This window comes from Oryctolagus cuniculus, chromosome 4, assembly GCF_964237555.1.
Source record: "Oryctolagus cuniculus chromosome 4, mOryCun1.1, whole genome shotgun sequence".
Lineage (NCBI taxonomy): Eukaryota > Metazoa > Chordata > Mammalia > Lagomorpha > Leporidae > Oryctolagus > Oryctolagus cuniculus.
In genome coordinates, this window is record NC_091435.1 from 161,716,252 (window position 1) to 161,739,247 (window position 22,996).

A 22,996-nucleotide genomic window follows, 5' to 3' on the forward strand; every position below is an offset into this window, starting at 1 on the left:
TCCAAATAATTACCATGGGATGAGGATCCAAACCATCTAGCATTCGCCTGACATTGTTCACGATTTCCCTGGCATCATAATTTGGTAGTTTACAAGCCCATCCAGTACCAATGCCTTCAGCACCATTTATTAAAACCATGGGAATTATGGGAATATACCACTCAGGCTCTACACGTTGATTATCATCATAAAGAAACTTAAGCAGGTTGTCATCCACAGCAGGAAAAAGTAATCTTGCTAAAGAGCTAATGAAAGAAAAAAGAAAACAGAAAAAGCAATTGCTTTGGCAAGTAATACCTAACGAGGACTTTACTTTGCAAGAAACTTAAAAATAATATTTTTATAAATTTTGACTACATGTGCTTAACAATAAAATTCATCAGGGCCAACATTGTAGTGCAGTGGGTTAAGTTGCTGCCTGTAATGATTGGAGTCACTACAGCTCCACTCCCAATCCTGCTCCCTACTAACATGCCTGGGAAAGCAGCAGAAGATGCCTGGGACCCTGCTACTCATGTGGGAAGACCCTGATGGAATTCCAAGGCTCCTGGCTTAAGCCTGGCCCAGCCCATGTCATTGCAGCCATTTGGAGAACAGATAAGCAGATGGAAAAAAATCTGTCTCTCCCTTTCTAACTCTGCCTTTGAAATCTCTTTAAAAAATAAGATTTTCTAAACTTATTACTATATATATATATATATTTCTCTTGGGCATAAAGACAAAAAATTAGCATTATTTTTTATTACTTAGCCCTAAGTTCTTAAATATTAGCAAAAACTTTAAGAATTTCCTATTTTTCTGAATCAAACACATAATCTATTCTCAGCCATAAGATTAACAATGAATCAGGAAAAAAATTCCTACATTCACCAATAATTTCTAAAAATGAAGGTTAACATACTTCTATTTGTAATCAAATAATTTGAAACAATTAATGAATCACATTCAGCTGTTTTATGTAGAGTGAGGGATATATGGGAATTCTTTGTATTGCTATCCCACGATTTTTATTGTGTAAACTTAAAACTATTCTCAAATAAAATGTTTAAAAGAACACAAAGCATAAAAGAGTACAGAATTAATAGTAATTTGGAGCCCTCAACAAAATAACTAGGCAATCATATCTTTACAGTTACAATTCTATTAATTATTTAATTGGTTCCAGTTAACTTGAAACCAAATTTTATACTACTGTATCAGGAAATATTTACCTTAACATTGTGAAAATATAACGAGGGCTTGCAGCATCTTTGCCACCATGAAGTCGAGTCCCAAACTGACCAATAGGCTGAAGCAAGTTAATGTTGTTACTTCCCACAAAGTTCTGAGCCAAGTTCACAATTGTCATCATCAACGCTTGCTATAAAATAGAAACAGAATACAGCATTCATATTCTAAATTGTCCATACCTTCTCCTCAATTTATACTAAATCCAAACCCAATTCTTTTACATTTCCAAAGACCGCATAAAAGGAAAGGCATGTTCTTATGTAAAATTATCATTCTGCAGGCCAGTGACTACAGTTCTCAGATTATTCCAATTTCAAAGCTTACTTCTCCATGATGATAGGCAGACATCTCAGCAACAGATCCAGCCAACTGGGCAACTTTTACTTCACGTTTATCATTCCTCTTGAAACAGGTAAATAAAACTTTTCGTTGGCCAGGTTTGAAACCTATTTTTCAAAAAGGGCAATACTCTTTTAAAAACACCATTTCAAGGTATAGTTGTTAATAATTCTTTTAGTGGAAACAATGTTCTGTATATGTGTACACACACACACACACACACACACACACACAAAAGAATATAGTTTGCTGTTGAAGAGCTGACCAAAATTTTTATTTGAAATTCTATAACAAAGTGAGTACACACTAACATGTTTTCATGTCATCTCCATCTATTCCAAAAACAAATCACCAATTAAAAGACAAGCTTCAGGTATAAAGAACTGTTCACTTGTACCAAACTCTGGAAGTTCTTCTTATTTTGGTCAATCACCATATAACTAAACTAACATGTCTCAACATCTTCATCAGAATACAGAAATCACTACACTCTTAATACATTCATCAGAAAGATTACATGAAGCAATGTGAACAAAGCACTCTGCTTCTTTATCATTCTCCTTGATGTAAGCCAATAAACACTGTAATAACCTTTTCAGTATATACAAACTATTGTCATCATCACTGTAGAGCCAGGGCATGTAGCAACAAAAGGATAATATTGTTCACTTCTCTAGAAATGTTATAGTCTAACAAGTAGGCAAAATTAATGCAGGTAAAATAAGAAGCATACAATAACTGGCAGAGAAGTATAGGCATCTGAGATCAATTTAGACTAGAAATGCTAGGGAGAACTTTATAGAAAGGAAGCAATTTCAGGCAAGAAATTGACAAATGGATAGAATAATCTGCTGTTAGCTAGGGAAAAAAAATTGAAAATAAAGATCAACACATTTTCTAAAAGTTAGAGACTGAAAAAAATTTCTAGATAGGAGACCAAAATTTGCTTTAATGAGAATCAGTTTTTAAATTTTTTCATCAAGTTAAATAAAGCACTAGGTATGTGGGTATTTTAAAAATTTAGCCTCTGATAAATAAAACTTTTCATTTTAGGAATTCTACAATCAACTTGGGCTAAATCTTTAAATATTACTCTTAAAAATTAATTTTACTGATAAACACAAAAGCATTTAAAGGTTTCAAGTTAAAAATTTCAGCCCTATTAAAACATATCCCAAAAGCACAATCAAAGGCCTTTAAATTTCTCTGAATCAGTTCTTCATATACTTCACAACATTTCCAGTAAGAATTTTAAAATGTCTCATAGGATGTCTTAAAAATAAGAAATTAAACTAGTTTTTAAACAAAGGTTACTTACCATCAACAAGAGATGGTATAGATCTCTCATTGTCTGAGTTTGAGAACAGAATCAATTCCTTGTTGATGAAATCATTGTAAGTCAAATGTTTTGTTGCTGTACCATATAAAAATTGCTAAGAGAAAAGTTATACAGCAATAGTGTCATTATTACTGCATGAATTTCATTTTCTCTCTCTCCTTCTTCCCCTAGATCACCACTCTTTATGACTAACCTCTGGTAAGCCATGTAACCTACGCTGCCTCCGATCTTCCATAAAATTTGTTAACCATTCTTTTCTGTCATCAATCTTCTTCTTACTGAATGCCTGAAAGATTCCAAGCAATGATTTTAAACATTAAAAATACAATGAATTTCATTATAAAACAATTTATAAATGGAAAATTACTATTAATTTGGTAAATTAAGGTTTTTCCAATGGTTTTAATCAAAAAATACATTTTAGCAGTCTTTCAACTAAAGAAGTATAAAAGCAGAGCAATTAAAGAAATAAAACCAGAGTACAAGCTGGGGAAAAAGAAAATTATCTACTTTGGGCATTAAAATTTCAAAAGGGTTTTATAAGAAATAAAGACTTGGAGAAAAATTGTGGGAAGTTTAATTAAAAGAAATTTAATTACCAAGGTAATGGCAGCATCATCTTCAGGGCCAGCATATCTAAACAAGATGCGATGCCTTTCCATATCAGCAAAATATTCTTTTGCTTCTTTAGCTGTACTGGTACCCAATCCTGCACAATTTTTAAGTGAGGAACATCAATGACTTTTAAAAACAATTAAGTGAAAAGCTAGTGGGGAAAGTTATAATAAATCAATCAATTTGGCAACACCAATTAATCAGTCTTTTTATTATTATTATTTTTATTTGACAGATAGACAGAGAGAGACAGAGAGAAAGGTCTTTCTTCCGTTGGTTCACCCCCTACATGGCCGCCATGGCTGGAGCTGCACCAATCTGAAGCCCGGATCCAGGTGCTTCCTCCTGGTCTCCCATGCGGGTGCAGGGCCCAAGCACTTGGACCATCCTCCATTGCCCTCCTGGGTCACAGCAGAGAGCTGGACTGGAAGAAGAGCAACCGGGACTAGAACCTGGCAGCGCCCATATGGGATGCCAGCACCACAGGCGAAGGACTAACCAAGTGAGCCACTGCACCGGCCCTAATCAGTCTTGATAGACAAAGACAAATCATGTAATGCATGCCTCCTGACATAAGTACACAATGCTACCTATTGAATGGTTTTGCCAAAAAAACCTAACACAAATCTGATCATGCCTCCAATTCAACTGCTAGTTAACAGAAAAGAGGCAGAGGAACATGCTACATATTAAATGAAACTATAGGAACACAATTAGCAAAATCTAAAATATGAGAAATTACATAGAACAATCCAACTTTTTACAAATAAATTAATTGCAAGGGAAAAATAAGAAACATGAAGCACTATACTAAAAAATTTAAGAGACTTATCAAATGCAATGTGTTTGAATCCTGATTTTAAAAATAAAACCTATAGGGGCTGGTGCTTTTTCCAATCTAGCTCTCTGTTTATGGCCTGGGAAAGCAGTGAAAGATGACCCAAATATTTGGGCCCCTGCATGCACATGGGAGACTGAGCAGAAGCTCCTGGCTCCAGATTGGCTCAGCTCCCGTTGTTTGCAGCCATTTGGGGAGTGAACCAGCAGATGGAAGACCTTTCTTTCTCTCTCTGCCTCTCCTTCTCCCTGTCTATAACTCTACCTCTCAAATAAATAAAATCTTTAAAAAAAAAAAAAGCAGCATAGCCAATAAAATTTTGAAAACAAAATAAAACCTATAAACTTTTTATTACATTTATGTAGAATTAATACAAGGTGAATATTTAAGGACAGCAAAGATACGAAATTTCTTTTAGACACACATATAAAACTAGTTAGAGATGAAATATGATGATGCCTAAAAGTTATTTCAAACTAATGGGGTAGTGATGAGAGAGGTTCAGATGAAACCAGACTGGTCATTCAAATGGTGACTATTAAAACACAGGAGGAATCCACTATATTACTCTCTGCTTTTCTAAAATGGTCTAAGAACAGTTTTTTTAAAAATCAGCAATAGCTTATTTTGAAGTCTAAAGAAGCAAATTTACAATGCATTTTTTAGATTAATAAAAATAGTTGTATCAGTAGCACCTCACAAAACTTAATTACTTTAAAACACAAACCTTTGTAGTATTTTATTTTCCAGGCTTTCTGGTTTTCTATATGTTTTTTCCACTCATCAAATTCAGGAATACTGTAGAAGGAAAGTTCCTGCTTATTTTTGCTTGCCTTAAATTAAGAAAAAAAATTAATGTTTCTGCTACCCTTTAAAACAACAGTACAAAAATATAATAATGTAAAAGTACCTTTACAATAGGAGTAATGAACTCTTCAAGAAAACCATGCTTCAAAAGTGATGGCCAATTGTGATGAATGAAATTAATAAGCAGGCCTTTGATATGAGAACCATCTTGATCCTAAATGTTAATAAAATCAAAAGTCCCATAATAATTTAACAAAATAAAATTACTTTTAACTGTTTAAGTCTAGAAATACAGCAAAGAGGCAAAATTTCATTCAAATTTTAGAACTGCATTTTACAAAATAGGTATTTAGATAATCATAGTGAAGATTTCTTAAAATGCAAATAAAGAATATAGCTCATCGCAAATTGAGTATTCCTATCATTATAAAATATATTATCATTGTATCTGTTTTACAGTTTACACAGATTTCACTAAAAGAATGGTTTAAGATTAGAAAATACATGAATCATGCCACTTCACTGAGCAATGCAAGGAAAAAAAATCTATGGAGTAGAAATACTTCTAAGTCTTTGTTTTTTCTTGACATAAAAATTGAAAAATGTCTGCTTAAAACTATATAGAAGCTTTTTCAATTAAAAATTCAGAAAATTTTCTTGTTCTATTTTACTATTATTTTACTATTCATGTTCTCCTGCTTTTTGTGCATCCCCAGATATGCCAACACATAAAAATACTAACCATTATTCTAGTGATCTTTCTCACTTGCATCTGTCACTGTGTTCCCATTTATGTACAGGCTTCACTGTCATAATGCTAAACTATGCTCAATTCGTCTAACATTTACTATATTTAAAAATATTCATAAATAACCTATAAGACTATAATCTAAAAAACTGATAATGTAAAATGTGTTACACACAAATGACTCCACTAATCAATGTTATTTCTCTTTAACATACAATTTTTGAGCAAGTCACATGAAAGTATCTACAACCTGAAGAAGATATGAATTTCAAATATGTGATAATGTTCAAACCAACCTGATCAGTCATAATCATAATCTTTCCATAACGTAATGTTTTCAGAGATTCTGCATCATCATAACTTTTTTTGTACTGTAGACCAACTATTTTAATAATATTATTTATTTCTGCATTTTCCATGATCTGTGCAAAAAGGAAAATTATTTAAAGTATGTTAGTGTTGAATATATAAAAGTTCAACAATTTCAGTAAACCATTAGAAATGTCATAAATGTGTAGATGTATATATACCTGTTTATGAGAAGCTTCCCGTACATTAAGAATTTTACCCCTGAGTGGAAAAACTCCGTATCTGTCTCGCCCAATCACACCTAATCCAGACACGGCCAGTGATTTGGCAGAGTCTCCCTCTGTTAATATCAGTGTACATTCCAGGGAATGTTTGCCTCCTGAGAGAAATTAAAAATTGCATATAGCAGAAACCAGAAAAATTGACAATCACAATCATGATAGGGGTAGACTGTAAGAGCCATCATACATTATGTATACATTAGGTATACATTATACATTTTACTGAGTTCCTATCTCCTGAGAATCACTAACATGTGATATATGTGGCAATTTCAATGAAGTAAAATTATATTCTGAGGAGAAAATCATTGACTAATTATATATGGAAAATGGAAACTTTCTATAACTGAACAAAATAAAATTAAATCAAAATCTTAATACAAAACAGAAACAAAAATACTGAATCTTACCAGCATCATTAGCATCATCCAGTTTGGGAATACCTTTGATTTTACTATATTTTACTGATGAACACTTCTTGTTCAGCTGAGTCTGAGCTTTAAATTTCACCCAGTTCAGGATACTTTCTACAATGCCACAATTAGAAGCCTAACAATCAAAGAATAATGGTATAAAAAATAAGCCAGTAGTTTAAAGCTTAGATAAAACTTATAGAACTTAATGGCATACCTGGGCAGTTTTAAGGTAAAACAGTAATGGTGATGACAATAATAATGATACATGCCAAAAAATTTTACTCAGTCACAGTAAAACTAACTCAGTACCACCTATTGTACTGAAATATAAATACTTGAAGAAAGGATGATTTTGCTACATGTAAAAAAAATTCTAGATAAACTCATTGAGGAATATACATTGCTTTTGTTACAAGTTAATTGTATTAAAGTTAACAGTAAAAGCTGATTAATTCATGAATTTATTAGATGGCAAATTCTAGACATCCTTCAACACAAAATATGAGTCTTGAATTTTATGACATAAAAATTATTAATAAGAGGGCCGGCGCCGCGGCTCACTAGGCTAATCCTCCGCCTTGCAGCGCTGGCACACCGGGTTCTAGTCCCGGTCGGGGCGCCGGATTCTGTCCTGGTTGCCCCTCTTCCAGGCCAGCTCTCTGCTGTGGCCAGGGAGTGCAGTGGAGGATGGCCCATGTCCTTGGGCCCTGCACCCCATGGGAGACCAGGATAGTACCTGGCTCCAGCCATCGGATCAGCGCGGTGCGCCGGCCGCAGCGCGCCAGCTGTGGCGGCCATTGGAGGGTGAACCAATGGCAAAGGAAGACCTTTCTCTCTGTCTCTCTCTCTCACTGTTCACTCTGCCTGTCAAAAAATAAATAAATAAATAAATAAATAGTAAAAATTATTAATAAGAAAGGAACATTAATATAAAGTTGAGAACTTACAAATAACCTTATTGCTTAAGCAGTTTAGTTTAACTATCCTAACATTACATATTATTTATTCTCTGCAATGGATCAGTATATGTCAAGGTGTTAATAAAAAGAAAAAAACCTAAGCATTTCCAATTCCAAGCCCTAAGAATCATATTTTATCATCTTGGTGATTTTAGATGAATGAAATGCTTTTTTAGATTAAGACATTAACACAAAGAAGTGAAATGTATTGCCAAAACTAAATTTATTCCACCTACAATGGTAAGATATAAAATCTAAAATCAAGTCAATCATGCGAACAACTGTTACTAGGACAGACCTTTGTGATTGGTATTTGTGTAGGGTAATTTGTACTCAGAATTCATTATAATCACATCTAAAAGTACTTCAGATAGTAAAATCAACTTCTGTTTCTATTCCTGAGGCCTTTGAAAATATCCCTTGCAATGTGACAAATATGTTCTTTTAGGGCAACTGTTTAGTAGTCTCTCAAACTGGTATTCATCTTTACATTTCCATTGCCAAATGTTGAAAGACACTTCACAGAAACTTACTAAATGGTTACCAGTGGTACTGCTGAACAAAGGAACTGAAGCAAATCTTAATACAATCGATTACAAGAGCTACTAATAGCGGTAAGGCTCAATTACAAGTCTTAGATTTTTTTTACTTGGCCTCTCATTTTAGAAAAATTAAGGTGACTAAAATATGTGCCAAGTAAAATAAAATTTTTAAATATGTAGAAAATAGTAGATTTTATATGTTACCACAGTAAAATAAATACATGAAGCTAAAAGTCAGAAGATGAAGTTGAAATGAGAACAGAAAATATGAAACCAGGAGTCCAGAAGGATTTGTATACTTGTAAACTTGTAAACGAGAAATCTAAGCTTTACAATGGCCAATGCAAAGCTAAAGATACAATTATTTACACTAATTAGTTACTCCCTATTTTAGTTTTTGACAAAATAATCAATGGTTTTATGAAACAGTAAGGTCTATTCTTTAAAGTTACCAGAATTAAGTATACTAGTTTGAGGTATAAGCCTGCCTATATTCACTGTTAATAAGAGTGAGAAATCAATCACAAATGAATACATCAAGAAAACTGCTTAACTCTCAATAATAACAATGAAAAACATTACAAATTTTACTCACTGCTTTAAAAAATTTTTCTGACAGTTGGCATTTGGATCCAAAACTTTTGGGTTGCAAAGTCATGTTTTCCTTAGTTTGAGAATCAAAAGTTGGATTTTCAATAAGGCAATTAATAAAAACCCATATGTGGTTTTTCACCTGTTGAAAAAAATAACCACAAAAATAAAAAAAGAGGTCAACAGCAAAACTGATGGGTAACAATTCAGGAGAATATAGAAATTATCACTTACTTGAAATGGTTTCACTGATACACCAGCTTTGTTCTTTTTCTTAACCACTTCAATCAGTTTACCAACAACTTGATCTACTACATAGTCTACGTGCCGTCCACCCTAAAGAGGCAAAGAACAAAGGATGGGTCCAAAGTCTTCTATAGTTAGGGTAACAAGATACTTACATAATCACTTTCTCTAGAATAAATGTTTTAATATTCTCAACAACTTTGTGATGTTAGTATTACTAACTATTTTGCAAAGTGATGTGAGTTTCAAAATGACAGCCAGGATTTTAAAAATAAGCTATTTTGGCTATAGAGTGAACAAGTTAACTTCTGTGGCTTTGTGTGTGTGTGTATGAAAACAAAAAATTTACACACTCACTTTTGTCGTTGCAATACTATTTACAAAGCTGATTTGCTGGAAGCCTTTTTCACTCAGTGTGAGGCAAACATCCCATCTTTCATTTGCAAGTTCATGAATAACTTTCAGGGCCACTCCAGTTTCATCTAATTTGTCTTTCACATAAAGATCCACATAACTTCGAAATCCATTTACCTATTGATTTAAAAAACAGAAGCATAAATAACTGCAAATTGGCAGATCAAATAGCTGAATGCCATTAGGCACTTATGCTTTCATTTCCTCTCATTTCAAACAGCTTTTATTCCATAGATCCAAACCTCCAATGAGTTTTCCCTATTCTACTCCTTCAACTCTCCCTTTAAAAAAGAATTCTTTTGTTCTAGATAAAGAGGATATGAAAAGACAGCTGGACAGGTAAATCATTATAAAAACCTTTCAAAATTTTTAAGTTTTTAAAATGACAAGGTAGATTTCTAGCACGAGTTCAACATTATAGAGGGCTGAAAAAACAGCTTTCATCCTTATAAAAAAGCAACTAGTTAGACAACAAATTGATACTTTCTCACAAATCCATCAAAGAATTAAGATCATAGGAAAGCTGGCCAGAGGAACAGCAGTCACTGGAAAAGCACCCAAACACATCAGTCCTAACCACAACACAACACCAAAAAAGCTTCTATTGCAGAGCAGGTGCCTCAAGACAGAGAACATCGGTGGATACCTGTGTGCAGTTAGGAGAAAGACTTAGAGGTAAAATGCTAGAGAACACCTCTACAACCATGTTAACAAGCCTGCAATAACAACAGATTTTAGCTGAAACAGCTGCAAGAGACAGATTATACCTAAGGGGTATCTGAGCTCAAACAGCAGTCCCAAAGCCAAGAAAAGGCAAAAATCAACAAAAAATTTGGAAGATTTGGTATCCATAGAAGCAGCAAACATCGACCCTAGTAAATACAGTGAAAAACTTTAAACAACCAAATTCTTGGATAGACTAAAATTCCATACCTATTTACCTCAGTATCTACTATCCTACACAACATTTCAACAGAAAACTTACAAGGCATGCCAAAAGGCAAGAAAAAATACTCTGTAAAAACAATGTAATCATCAGTACCAGACTTAGGCATGTCACAGATGCTGTAGCATGTATCAGAGCATTTAAAATAATTATGATTAATATGTTAATGGAAACATATTAATGGAAACATTCTAATGGAAAACACACACAACATGCAACTTTGGAAACGAAATAGGAACCGTAAGAAAAAACGGAAATGCTAAACATCAAAAACACCTTCACAAAGGTCAAGAACACCTTTGACAGGCTCATGAGTAGACTTGATGCAGTGGAGGAAAAACACAAATGAATTTGAAGTCAGGACAATAAAAATTAAAGTAACACACAAAGAAAATAGAGTAAATACAATGGGAAAAGCATCCTAGATGCTTAGACAATACCAAACAGCATAATGGTAATACATGTAGTTGTAATACCAGAAGGAAAAGAGAACAAGGCATAACATTGTCATACACAATTCTGTTATCAAATGAAAGTATCCTTTGAAAATGAAGGAAAAATAAAGACTTTCTCAGACACAAAAATAACAAATTCACTGCCAGTAATGTCCTACAAGAAATGTTAAAGGAAAATCTCCAGGCAGAAGGAACAGGATTAAGATCAGAAATTTAGGAGCAAGTATTTGGCAGAGCAGTTAAGAGACTACTTCAGTACCCACATTCCATATCAAAGTGCCTGGATTCAAGTCCCAGCTCCACTTCCACTTCCAGCTTCCTGCTAATGCACACCCTTAAAGTAGGAAACAGGTGATGGCTCAGTCGAATCCCTGCCACCCATGTGGAAGAATACTTTGGCCTGGCCCACCCTTGGCGGTAGCAGGAACTGGGGAAGTGAAATCAATGGATAGAAGATCTCTCTTTCTCTTTCAAATAAATTTTAATAAAAAAAACTTTTTACAAAAAAAATTTAGATCTACAACAAGAAATGTAGAACACTGGAAGTGGGAAAAAAAGAAGGTGAAGTATAGTCTTTTGTTATATTTTCAATTGCCATGAAAACTAACTGCTTAAAGCAATAACAATATCTCCAGTTTTAGAAATTTTTCTGCCATTATCTTTTCAAGTGTTTCTTCTGGCTCATTCTCTCTTGCTTCCCCATCTGGTATTTATAACATAGGTAAAACTAACATGTAAAAGCAATGAGTGAGTGGGAAGAACTAGGATTATACTGTTATAAAGTCTTTTCACTGCAAATAAAGTGGTGGGTTCAAACCATTTCCAAAAGTAGAACTTAATGTAAATCCTAGAGAAACCTCTAAAAGATGTTTATCAAAAGTATAAATAAGAAATAACCTGGGACAAACCAGATTCATAAAATGTTCAATTAAAACTAGAGAAGGCAGAATAAAAGGTAAGAAGAAACAAAGAACAAATACAATGAATAGAGATCAGTTAGCAAAATGGTAGATTTAAATCCAAATGTATCAATAATCACTTTAAATATAAATCATCTAAACATACCAAATGACATTTATAAAGCAAATTCCAACTATATTCTATCAATAAAAAGGTATAAACTATTTTAGAAGAAACTTACTGGTAATTTCTTTCCATTAAACATGACTTTGACCCCTTTACATGAACCAGCCAAATCATACGCTCTTCTGGTCATGAGAGCCACAATATCCTTGTCAAGTTTTTCCATCTTAAATTTGGCCAGATCTGGTTGGAATGTTATACATGTGTAATCTTCACCATCAAAATGCTTAATTTTGGCTTCAGAGGTCTTCATCATATTATTCATCCATGTCTTTAAAAGAAAAAAAAATTCAAGTATTTCTATAATGTTTCTACATTTTATAATAGACTCAGCTCACTAAATACATTCATTTACCAAAACTATCTCCATTTTCCAACCTCACAAAACAGAGTTTTACAACTGATAATATCAGAGATGAAAAAAGTCTACATACTACTATTATAACAACATAATGTTGAAAATAAACTGTACTACTTTATATATTATCAGTAAGTTACATTTCAGATTTAACAAGCCATTTAAATTTTCACAAAAATAAACAGCTGGGGCCGGCACTGTGGCACAGCAGGTTAAAGCTCCAGCATCCCATGTGGGCATTGGTTCAGGTCCCAGCTGCTCTACTTCCTATCCAGCTCCCTGCTAATATACCTGGGAAAGCAGCAGAGGATGGCCAAAGTGCTTGGGTCCCTGCACCCATGTGGGAGACCTGGAAGAAGCTCCTGGCTCCTTCCTGGCTTCAGATCAGCTCAGCTCCGGCTGTTTTGGCCATTTGGGGAGTGAACCAGTAGATGGAAGACCTCTCTCTCTCTCTCTCTCTCTACCTCTCTCTGTAGCTCTTTCAAATAAATCAATCTTTAAAAAATAAACAAACAGGTATGATGGTTTTTCCAACAAAATTACTTCAGCTTACATAAAATTTCAAACTATTTTTAAAGGTCTGTAAGAGTAAACTAAAATTCTGAAATGTGAGTTTCAAGATTGAGGAATTTCTGCATTTAAGCAAGTATATGGGGTTCATGACATTTTGACTAATACTCTAAGTTACAGAAGTCTAGGCCGGCGCCGTGGCTCACTAGGCTAATCCTCCACCTGCACACCGGCACCCCGGGGTTCTAGCCCCGGTCGGGGCACCAGATTCTGTCCCGGTTGCTCCTCTTCCAGTCCAGCTCTCTGCCATGGCCCGGGAAGGCAGTGGAGGATGGCTCAAGTCCTTGGGCCCTGCACCCGCATGGGAGACCAGAAGGAAGCACCTGGCTCCTAGCTTCAGATCAGCACAGCACGCTGGCCCTAGTGGCCATTTGGGGGGTAAATCAACAGAAGGAAGACCTCTCTCTCTCTCTCTCTCTCTCTCTCTCTCACTATCTAACTCTGCCTGTCAAAAAAAAAAAAAAAAAAAAGGTCAATTAAATAAAGTACTCTTTTAAAGGAATGATAGAAAAACAGGCTCAATATAAAATCTACCAGACATTCCTGATTCTGCTGACTTGCTTAATCCTTTAAAAAAAAATAATAATGTGGTAACTGCAATTTACCTAAGATTCCATTAGTTCAACAAAAAATATTTTTTAAAAATTTCTATTATACCTGCTTAAAACTGTGTTTGTATTCTTTGCAAGCTGTTTCTACTGTAAACTTTGTACTAAAAATATTACAAAGTTTTGCACCATAACCATTGCGACCACCTGTAAAAAAAAAGTGAAAGATTTAGTGAAAATGATTTTAGAGAATCTTTATTAACTTCACTACCACAAAGCAAGTCAGTTACAAAACAGTTCCACTCATTGCATATTAATCATCAACTAAGTATGTTATGGTATAGGTTTTTTCTCGATTAAAGTAAAATACAGTTAAGATTTCCCATATATAGCAGTGTAATCAAAATAATTTTATAAATTCATGTTCATCACAATTTCAAAAATATTAAGCTTCCTATACCCTACAACATAGTAATAAGTATGAAATCTGAACTTCCTATCAAAGTCACTTTTCTCTATTCATGTCATTTCCCTGGGTCTTGGTTTTACAAAGAACCTATCAACTTTCTTGAGTAACACATATAAGTAGGAAAACATTTAGTTTGGGTAAAAGCATTTTCTTATTCATACAGTCTAGATTTTTGATCTTCTTTCTCTAAAGGAAAACATAGCTTAAAAGTAATTTAATACCAAAAGAAATGGTGTTTATATCATAATAAATTAATATATATAAGCAAAACACAGTAGTCTCATCTAAATCAAAATTTAAACTGTCAGGCTAAGAGTTCCAGCAAGTCTAACACGAAAGGTGCTGTATTACCAGACTTTTAAAAAGTCATTCTCAAATTACATAATGAAAATAATACTTACACATGATATCAATATTTTTATAGATACTAATTCTGAAAAGGCTTTTCTCAAAAAGAAAAATGCACAGGTTTCTTTATTTTAAATATATGACACAAAAATAAGTTAAAGGTTTTATTTTATAAAAATATTCTTCATCAAATTTCCAGACTTTACCTGTAACTTTTTTCTCATCATCATCATAGTTACTGGATGTTAAAAGCTGTCCAAAAATTAAAGCAGGAACATACACTTTCTCTACTTTGTGTTCTACTACTGGAATGCCTTTCCCATTATTCCAAATGCTTATAATGTTAGATTCTCTGTAAGCAAGCAGAATTTAAAGCTGAAAATTAAACATACATTTATTTTCACAAAATATAAAGTAATCCAGGATAAACAAAAATGATTATAAGACATCAGCTGGAAGACTCTAATCCATCAAGAAAATACTTACTGAAGACATACATTTTTATCCCTGAATTATAACTGTAATAAACATCATAAAATCTGCAAAGTAATAGTGCAACTTTTCAGGAGAAATTCTTCAACATCCCAAAGAGGGTAAAAAGAGGCATATCTTCATAAACCCTGGTGCCACCAAAAGACACACAAGAGACACAAAGCTTTGGCAACCAGTCAGCTATCGATTCAGTTTTCTTTTAATATATACCAGTCATGTTCTTCCTGCTTGATTCTACCATTTGTATCTACTCTGTGAGCCACAACCTCTGTAGAGTCAGCGGCCCATTTAATTACATTTAAATGAGTGTATGGGGTTCATGAAATTTTTAACTTTGTTTGCTACCTAACCATTACCTTAGTACAAGAGAAGGAAAAAATAGCCTGAAGTGTTTCCCATTCTCAGCCTAAATGTTAAGAGGGTTATTTGTATTGTGGCAATCATTGTTATTAAATTAATCTGATTTTAAAATATTTAAGTATTATCCAATTCAGGTCTTTCAGATTTTTCTATCACAAAGTCACCAGTTTAAGCCCTGAATGGTATAGAATAGAGGCTCTTATAATAGGTAACAGTAATTAAATATAGCCAGTAGTCCAGGTGAAATATTTTACCTATTGCTTTTAGTCACATGATAGCTTTACTCATTTTAGAGCCAAATTTGCAGATACAGCTTCATCATACTGAGAACTGGTTTTTTATAAATATGTCAATTCTTGTTCATTAGTTTAATCCTCTCATTTTTTTTTAAAGATTTATTTATTTATTTGAAAGTCAGAGTTAAACAGAGAGAGGAGAGGCAGAGAGAGAGAGAGAGAGAGAGATCCTCCATCGATGGTTCACTCCCCAACTGGCTGCAACGGATAGAACTATGCTGATTTGGGCCGGCGCCGCGGCTCACTAGGCTAATCCTCCGCCTAGCGGCGCCGGCACACCGGGTTCTAGTCCCGGTCGGGGCGCCGGATTCTGTCCCGGTTGCCCTTCTTCCAGGCCAGCCCTCTGCTGTGGCCAGGGAGTGCAGTGGAGGATGGCCCAGGTGCTTGGGCCCTGCACCCCATGGGAGACCAGGAAAAGCACCTGGCTCCTGGCTCCTGCCATCGGATCAGCGCGGCGCGCCGGCCGCAGCGCGCCGGCCGCGGCGGCCATTGGAGGGTGAACCAACGGCAAAGGAAGACCTTTCTCTCTGTCTCTCTCTCTCACTGTCCACTCTGCCTGTCAAAAAAAATAAATAAATAAATAAAAAAAAAAAAAAAAAAAAGAACTATGCTGATTTGAAGCCAGGAGCCAGGAGCTTCTTCTGTGTCTTCCATGCGGGTGCAAGTGCCTGAGGACCTGGGCCATCTTCAACTGCTTTCGCAGGCCATAGCAGAGAGCTGGATTGGAAGTGGAACAGCCGGGTCTTGAACCGGTGCCCATATGGGATGCCAGCACTTCAGGCAGGGCCTTAACTCACTGCGCCACAGTGCCGGCCCCAAGAATTTACTTTAAAACCTATCATTTGCCAATTTGTTTCACAATTAGACACCATGTTTCTTTACATATTTTATTATTCTAATAACTTGAAATAAATTAAGTCATAAAAGACAACTAAAGATCTATGATGTAAATAATGAAATAAAAAAGTAAAATAATGAATAAAGCTTTTAACATCACCTTCCATTCCCAAATATGCAACCAACTTTCCTTTCTCTTTACAACACTGTCATGTCTTGTAGTCTTCTAGGCTCAAATTACAATATACTTTCGATTCATAACACATGATGGTTCTCTAAAATCATGAGTCATCAAATCTTATTAGCTAGCTCAATTAGATTTGTTTCATATTAGTATCACTCTAAATGTCAATATATGAGACTAGATAAATTAATAGTACCTTAAACAATCTTCTTGCTAACCACTTACCTATATTTTTCATTACTACCATAGATCAAATATAAGCTTCATAACATCTAATTTCACAGTACAACATAGCAGCAGTTCCACACTTTCAATAAAATCTAGCTTTGAAGTCCTCTAGTACATGTAAAAGTCCTGTACTTACAACTAAATATAACTGACACCATTCTGCAATGTGCAACCTACTTTTTCCTTCAGCTCAGTTTTATAATGTCCATACTTATTCCCAGTATTTCCATTTCTTTGTTCACTGGACTTTGCTTATAATGTCTTTTTCTTTCATGTAGCTAAAATGTGTTTTCATTTATTTGAAAAGCAGAGAGAGGGACAGACAGACAGGCAAACAGAAATCTCCCATTGCTGGTTCACTCCTTAAGTAGTCAAAACAGCTGAGCTGGGAATTCAATTCAGGTCTCCCACGTGGGTAGCAAGACCCAAACATTTCAGACGTAGAGCCAGGGCTCGAACCCAGAAACAGCAATATGGGATTTGGGCATCTCAAGCAGCAGCTTTTTTTTTTTTTTAATTTATTTATTTGAAAGGCAGAATTAGAAAAGAGAGAGAGAGAGAGAGAGAGAAAGGAGAGAAGGAGAGGGAATCTTCCATACGCTGGTTCACTCCCCAGATGGGAACAACAGCAGGGCTGGACCAGATCAAAGCCAGGAGCTTCATCTGGGTCTCTTTTTTTAAGATTTATTTATTTATTTGAATGTCAAGACTTACAGAGAGGCAGAGACAGAGAGGGGTCTTCCATCTGCTGGTTCACCCCCAAATGGCCACAACAGCTGGAGCTGGACAGAACTGAAGCCAGGAGCCTACTCCAGGTCTCCAAGCAGTGGAAGATGGCTCAAGCATTTGGGCCCCTGCACCCATGAGGGAGACTGGAGGAAGCTCCTGGCTTCAGACTGGTCCAGTTGCAGTTGTTGCAAACCATTTGGGGAGTGAAGCAACAGACGGAAGATCTCCTTCTCTCTCACCTTCCCTCACTTTGCCTCTCAAATAAATAAATTTTAAAAAATAAAAAAATAAGGGGCTGCTGTTGTGGCATAAGGGGCTGCTTTGTGGCATAATAGGCTGAGGGACGGCCTACAATGTCAGCATCCCATATGGGCAGCAGTTCGATTCCCAGCTGCTCCACTTCTGGTCCAGCTTCCCGCTGGTGAGGCTGGAAAGGCAGTGGAGGATGGCCTGAGCCCTTGGGTCTCTGAAACCATGTGTGAGACCTGGATGAAGTTCCTGGCTCCTGGCTTTGGCCTGGCCCAGCCCTGGCAGCTGTGGCCACCTGGGGAGTGAATCAGCAGATGGAAGATCTCTATCTCTGTATCTCTGCCTTTCAAATAAATAAGATAAAAAAAAAAAAGCTAAGCTGTTTTGTAGATACTATACACGTGTCTCATTAGCTATTACAGCTTAACCTCTCCTTCCACAAGAGGTTCAGGGGTAAAAATGCACAAAGAAAAACAAAAATCTGCTATACAAAATGTTAAAAAGAATGAAACTCCAAAGATCTCAAAAATAGTGAAGAAAACTTGATGTCAGTGGTATAAACACAGTAACATTTCTCTCCATTTTAATTCTGCTTTAAATTACATCCTAAGTTAGAACTCTAGCTTAAGCAAAGATTATATATGAAAAAGTATATTTTATTAAAAAAACACTAGTTCTATAGTATATGTAAAGATTAAGAAATGACTTTACAGTAGGAAATTAACAAGAGACACAGTGTTACAATTTAATAGTTTATCCCTTTTATTATTTTTTTTGTTCTAGTTAATATTATTGGTTGAACTCTGTAATTAACAAACAACTATTCTTAGGTGTTTAAATTTAACTGAAAAGTGATCCCTGTTAAATATAAGAGTGGGACTAAGAGAGGGAGGAGATGTACAATTTGGGACATGCTCAATCGGACTTGACCCAAATGGTGGAGTTAGAAATGTGCCAAGGGATTCCAATACAATCTCATCAAGGTTGCATGTACCAATGCCATCTCACTAGTCCAAAGTGATCAATTTCAGTTCACAATTGATCACACTGATAGGTCTAAGAGTCAAAGGGATCACACAAATAAACTAGTGTCTGCTAATACTAACCGATAGAATCAAAAAGGGAGAGAACGATCCAACATGGGAAGTGGGATACACAGCAGACTCATAGAATGGCAGATGTCCTAAACAGCACTCTGGCCTCAGAATCAGCCCTTAAGGCATTCAGATCTGGCTGAAGAGCCCATGAGAGTATTTTAGGCATGGAAACCCAAGACACTCTGGCAAAAAAAAAAAAAAAAAAAAAAAAAAAAAAAAAAAAAAAACAAACAAACAAACAAACAAAAAAAACCTAACTGAAAGACCTCTGCAAGTGAGATCCCAGTAGAAAGAATGGGCCATCAAAGAAGGAGGTACCTTTCTCTGAAGGGAGGACTTTCACTTTGACTATGAGCCTGTTGGAATAAGATTGAAGTCGGCGAACCCAAAAGGCTTCCATAGCCTTGGAAACTCATGACTAAAGCCTAGGGAGATTACTGACGCCATAAACAAGAGTGTCAAATTGTTAAGTCAACAACAGGAGTCACTGTGTACTTATTCCTCATGTGGGATCTCTGTCCTTAATGTGTTATCCAATGTGAATTAATGCTATATCTAGTACTGAAACAGTATTTTACACTTTATGTTCTATGTGGGTGCAAACTGTTGAAATCTTTACTTAATATATGCTAAACTGATCTTCTGTATATAAAGAGAATTGAAAATGAATCTTGATGTGAATGGAATGGGAGGAGGAGTGGGAGATGGGAGGGTTGCGGGTGGGAGGGAAGTTATGGGGGGGAAAGCCACTGTAATCCATAAACTGTACTTTGGAAATTTATATTTACTAAATAAAAGTTTAAAAAAAAGAGAGACACAGTGTTGTGGTTAAAAATCAGAAACAAGATCTAAGGATCAAAATATGCTTCTCTTCTGCCAACTTTAATGATACAGAAAATTCTACATAAAAAAGGGAACCCAGGGTCCAGTGTTGTGGTATAGCAAGTTGAGCCACCACCTACAATGCCAACATCCCATATGGGCACAAGTTTGAGTCCTGGCTGCCTCACTTCTGATCCAGCTCCCTGCTAATGTGCTGTGCCAGGGAAAGCAGCAAAGAATGGCACAAATACCTGGGCCCCAGCTACCCACATGGAAACCTGTATGGTGTTCCAAGTTCCTGACTTCAGCCTGGCCCAGGCCAGACTGTTGCAGCCATGAGGAGTAAACCAACAAATCGAAGATTTCTTTTCTTTTCTCTCTCCACTCTCAACCCCCGCCTTTCAATCAAATAATTCTTTATTTTTTAAAAAAAGGGGGGACTCAATCTCTCATTAATGATTTAACAACAACAATAAAATAAAGAACAAGGCCAAAATGTACTATTTTCATCCTTTCTTCCTTGGAATAACTAGGTATTTTTGATTTATACTGAAAGAATTTTCTTGCAGAAGTAGTTAAAATGAGGCAGAGATAAATAAGAAAAAAGTAATGGTTATCTGGTTATTAAGAACCAAATAAATTTAGTTACAATTTTATCTCACTCTTACACCCATATGAAAATGTTTGCTGATTAAAAGGGAGTTAAAAGACACTAGTTACTGGGACTAGCGTTTTGGCTCCTGCAATGCCAGCATCCCATATTGGGGTGCCCAGTGGGAGTCCCAGGTGTTCCACTTCCAACTCAGCACACCCTACTCATCTGCCTAAGACAGCAGCAAAAGATGGCCCATGTACATGGGCTCCCGCCACTCAAGTAACAGATCCAGATAGAGTTCTAGGTTCCTGGTTTCCACCTGGCCCAGTCCCAGATGTTGCAGCCGTTTGGGGAGTGAACCGGTAGATGGAAGATCACTCACTCTGTCATTCTCCCCACCAAATAAATAATCTTTAGAGAAAAAAAGACAATAGTTACATACAAGTATTCTTTGTACAGAATCTATAATAAACTGAGAAAGTAAAACCAACAACTGCCTTTCCTTATCAAGTCTACAACATTAACATAAAGTTCACTTGTTTATCACTGTTGTGCTGGCATCCTATAAGCTGTTTTTTCAATTCAATCTTGTTGTTTTGATGGCTAGCACAATTAAGATAAAAGAATGATTACAAGTATGTTCATCAGGTATAATTTGGGGCATGCTCGGGCTGACTTGCCCCAATTGGTAGAGTTGGAAACATACCAGGGGATTCCAATTCAATCCCATCAAGGTGGCATGTGCCAATGCCATCTCACTAGTCCAAGTGATCAATTTCAGTTCACAATTGATCATAATGAAAGGACTAAGAGTCAAAGGGAGCACATAAACAAGTCTAGTATCTGCTAGCACTAACCGATAGAATAAATAAAGGGGAGAGTGATCCAACATGGGAAGTGAGATACTCAGCAGACTCATAGAATGGCGGATGTCCTAAATAGCACTCTGGCCTCAGAATCAGCCCTAAAGGCACTCGGATCTGGCTGAAAAGCCCATGAGAGTATTTCAGGCATGGAAAGCCAAGACACTCTGGCAAAAAGATCTCTGTGAGTGAGATCCCAGTGGAAAGAACAGGTCTTCAAAGAGGGAGGTGCCTTTCTCTGAAGGGAGGAGAGAACCTCCACTTTGACTATGACCGTGTCTAAACAAGATAAGAGTCGGAGAACTCAGAGGGCTTCCATAGCCTTGGAAACTCATGACTGGTGCATAGGGAGATTACTGATGCCATAAACAGGAGTGTCAATTTGTAAAGTCAACAACAGGAGTCACTGTGCACTTACTCCTCATGTAGGATCTCTGTCCTTAATGTGCTGTACATTGAGGCTTAATGCTATAACGAGTACTCAAACAGTATATTTCACTTTGTGTTTCTATGGGGGTGCAAACGATTGAAATCTTTACTTAATGTACACTAAACTGATCTTCTCTAAAAAAAAAAAAAAAAAAAAAAAAAAAAGAAATTATCAATTCCCAGCTTGACTCTCACTGGGATTAAACATGACAATAGGTCTGATCTGATTTCATCATCATTTAAAAAAAATCATCTATTATTTTTCACTTTATGTTTCTGTGTGGGAGCAAACTGTTGAAATTCTTACTTAAGGTATACTAAGCTGATCTTCTGTATATTAAGATAATCGAAAATAATCTTGATGTGAATGGAAGGGGAGAGGGAGTGGGAAAGGGGAGGGTTGTGGGTGGGAGGGACGGTATGGGGGGGGAAGCCATTGTAACCCATGAGTCGTACTTTGGAAATTTCTATTCATTAAATAAAAGATTAAAAAAAAAAAAAAACAAGTATGTTCATCAGGAATATCCTTAAAGAAATCCTATCTTCTTTAGTTTTTAATCAGAATCTTAATCCAGAATTTTGAAAAAGTGTAAAGTTATCAAACATTCATAATTATGATCAAACATAAATCATCAAAAGTACTATTGTTAACAAGAAAAGTAATCTTGAAGCAGGCACTTGCACAGTTGTTAACTGCTGCTTGGGACATCAGCATTCCTTAACAGAGTACCTAGGTTCAAGTCCCAACTCTACTGTTTATTCCAGCTTCTTGCTAATGCACACCCTGGGAGGCAGCAGTAATAGCTCAAGTACTTGAGTCCCTGACATAGGAGACCTGGATGGAGTGCACGACTCCCAGCCCTGGTTGTTGAAGGTACTAGGGGGAGTGAACCAACAGATGAGAGCTTTCTTTCTGACTCTTTCTCTCTCTTTAAATAAATAAAAATTTTAAAAGAAGGAAAAGAAAAAAACTTTAACAGTTTATTTATGTGTTAACATTTTCATGAAGTACAGTTAACTTCATGATATAACCAAATAGATTTTATTATACTATCAATCTTAACCATGACATTTGAAATTAGATAGACAGTAAGACTATACCTGAATTGTTAGATTTTCATGTTTACTAGGAAAAAAAACATAAGATCATGCTAAATTACTAATGAAAAAGGACAGTTGTATTCTTTTACAAAAGGTATACTGGTAACAACAAGATAAATTTAACAACTGTGTTTCTCATTTAAAGCTTTTTTCTTTACCATCCAACAATCACCATAGTGAGATTTATTTAGCTAGACAGCTGGTATATATTCTGTGATAATCAACAGAACGAATTTGTTAAGTCATAGCACAAACAATGTTAA

The 22,996-nt window shown here is 35.6% G+C and overlaps 1 protein-coding gene across 2 annotated transcripts in view; it reads right to left on the reverse strand.

Moving 5' to 3' along the window:
* TOP2B (DNA topoisomerase II beta) overlaps positions 1-22,996 on the reverse strand; it is a 70,208-nt gene that overhangs the window by 26,432 nt on the left and 20,780 nt on the right. For both annotated transcript variants that reach the window (XM_051818505.2, XM_051818504.2), the window contains exons 5-21: positions 14,658-14,803; positions 13,744-13,841; positions 12,217-12,429; positions 9,618-9,791; positions 9,249-9,350; positions 9,019-9,156; positions 6,917-7,055; positions 6,447-6,604; positions 6,213-6,338; positions 5,272-5,382; positions 5,089-5,194; positions 3,508-3,617; positions 3,102-3,194; positions 2,888-3,002; positions 1,555-1,676; positions 1,212-1,360; positions 14-245 (exon numbers count right to left, since the gene is read on the reverse strand). In XM_051818505.2, coding sequence (XP_051674465.1) covers positions 14-245; positions 1,212-1,360; positions 1,555-1,676; positions 2,888-3,002; positions 3,102-3,194; positions 3,508-3,617; positions 5,089-5,194; positions 5,272-5,382; positions 6,213-6,338; positions 6,447-6,604; positions 6,917-7,055; positions 9,019-9,156; positions 9,249-9,350; positions 9,618-9,791; positions 12,217-12,429; positions 13,744-13,841; positions 14,658-14,803 — 2,332 coding nt within the window. The remainder of the gene's footprint in view (positions 1-13; positions 246-1,211; positions 1,361-1,554; positions 1,677-2,887; positions 3,003-3,101; positions 3,195-3,507; positions 3,618-5,088; positions 5,195-5,271; positions 5,383-6,212; positions 6,339-6,446; positions 6,605-6,916; positions 7,056-9,018; positions 9,157-9,248; positions 9,351-9,617; positions 9,792-12,216; positions 12,430-13,743; positions 13,842-14,657; positions 14,804-22,996) is intronic.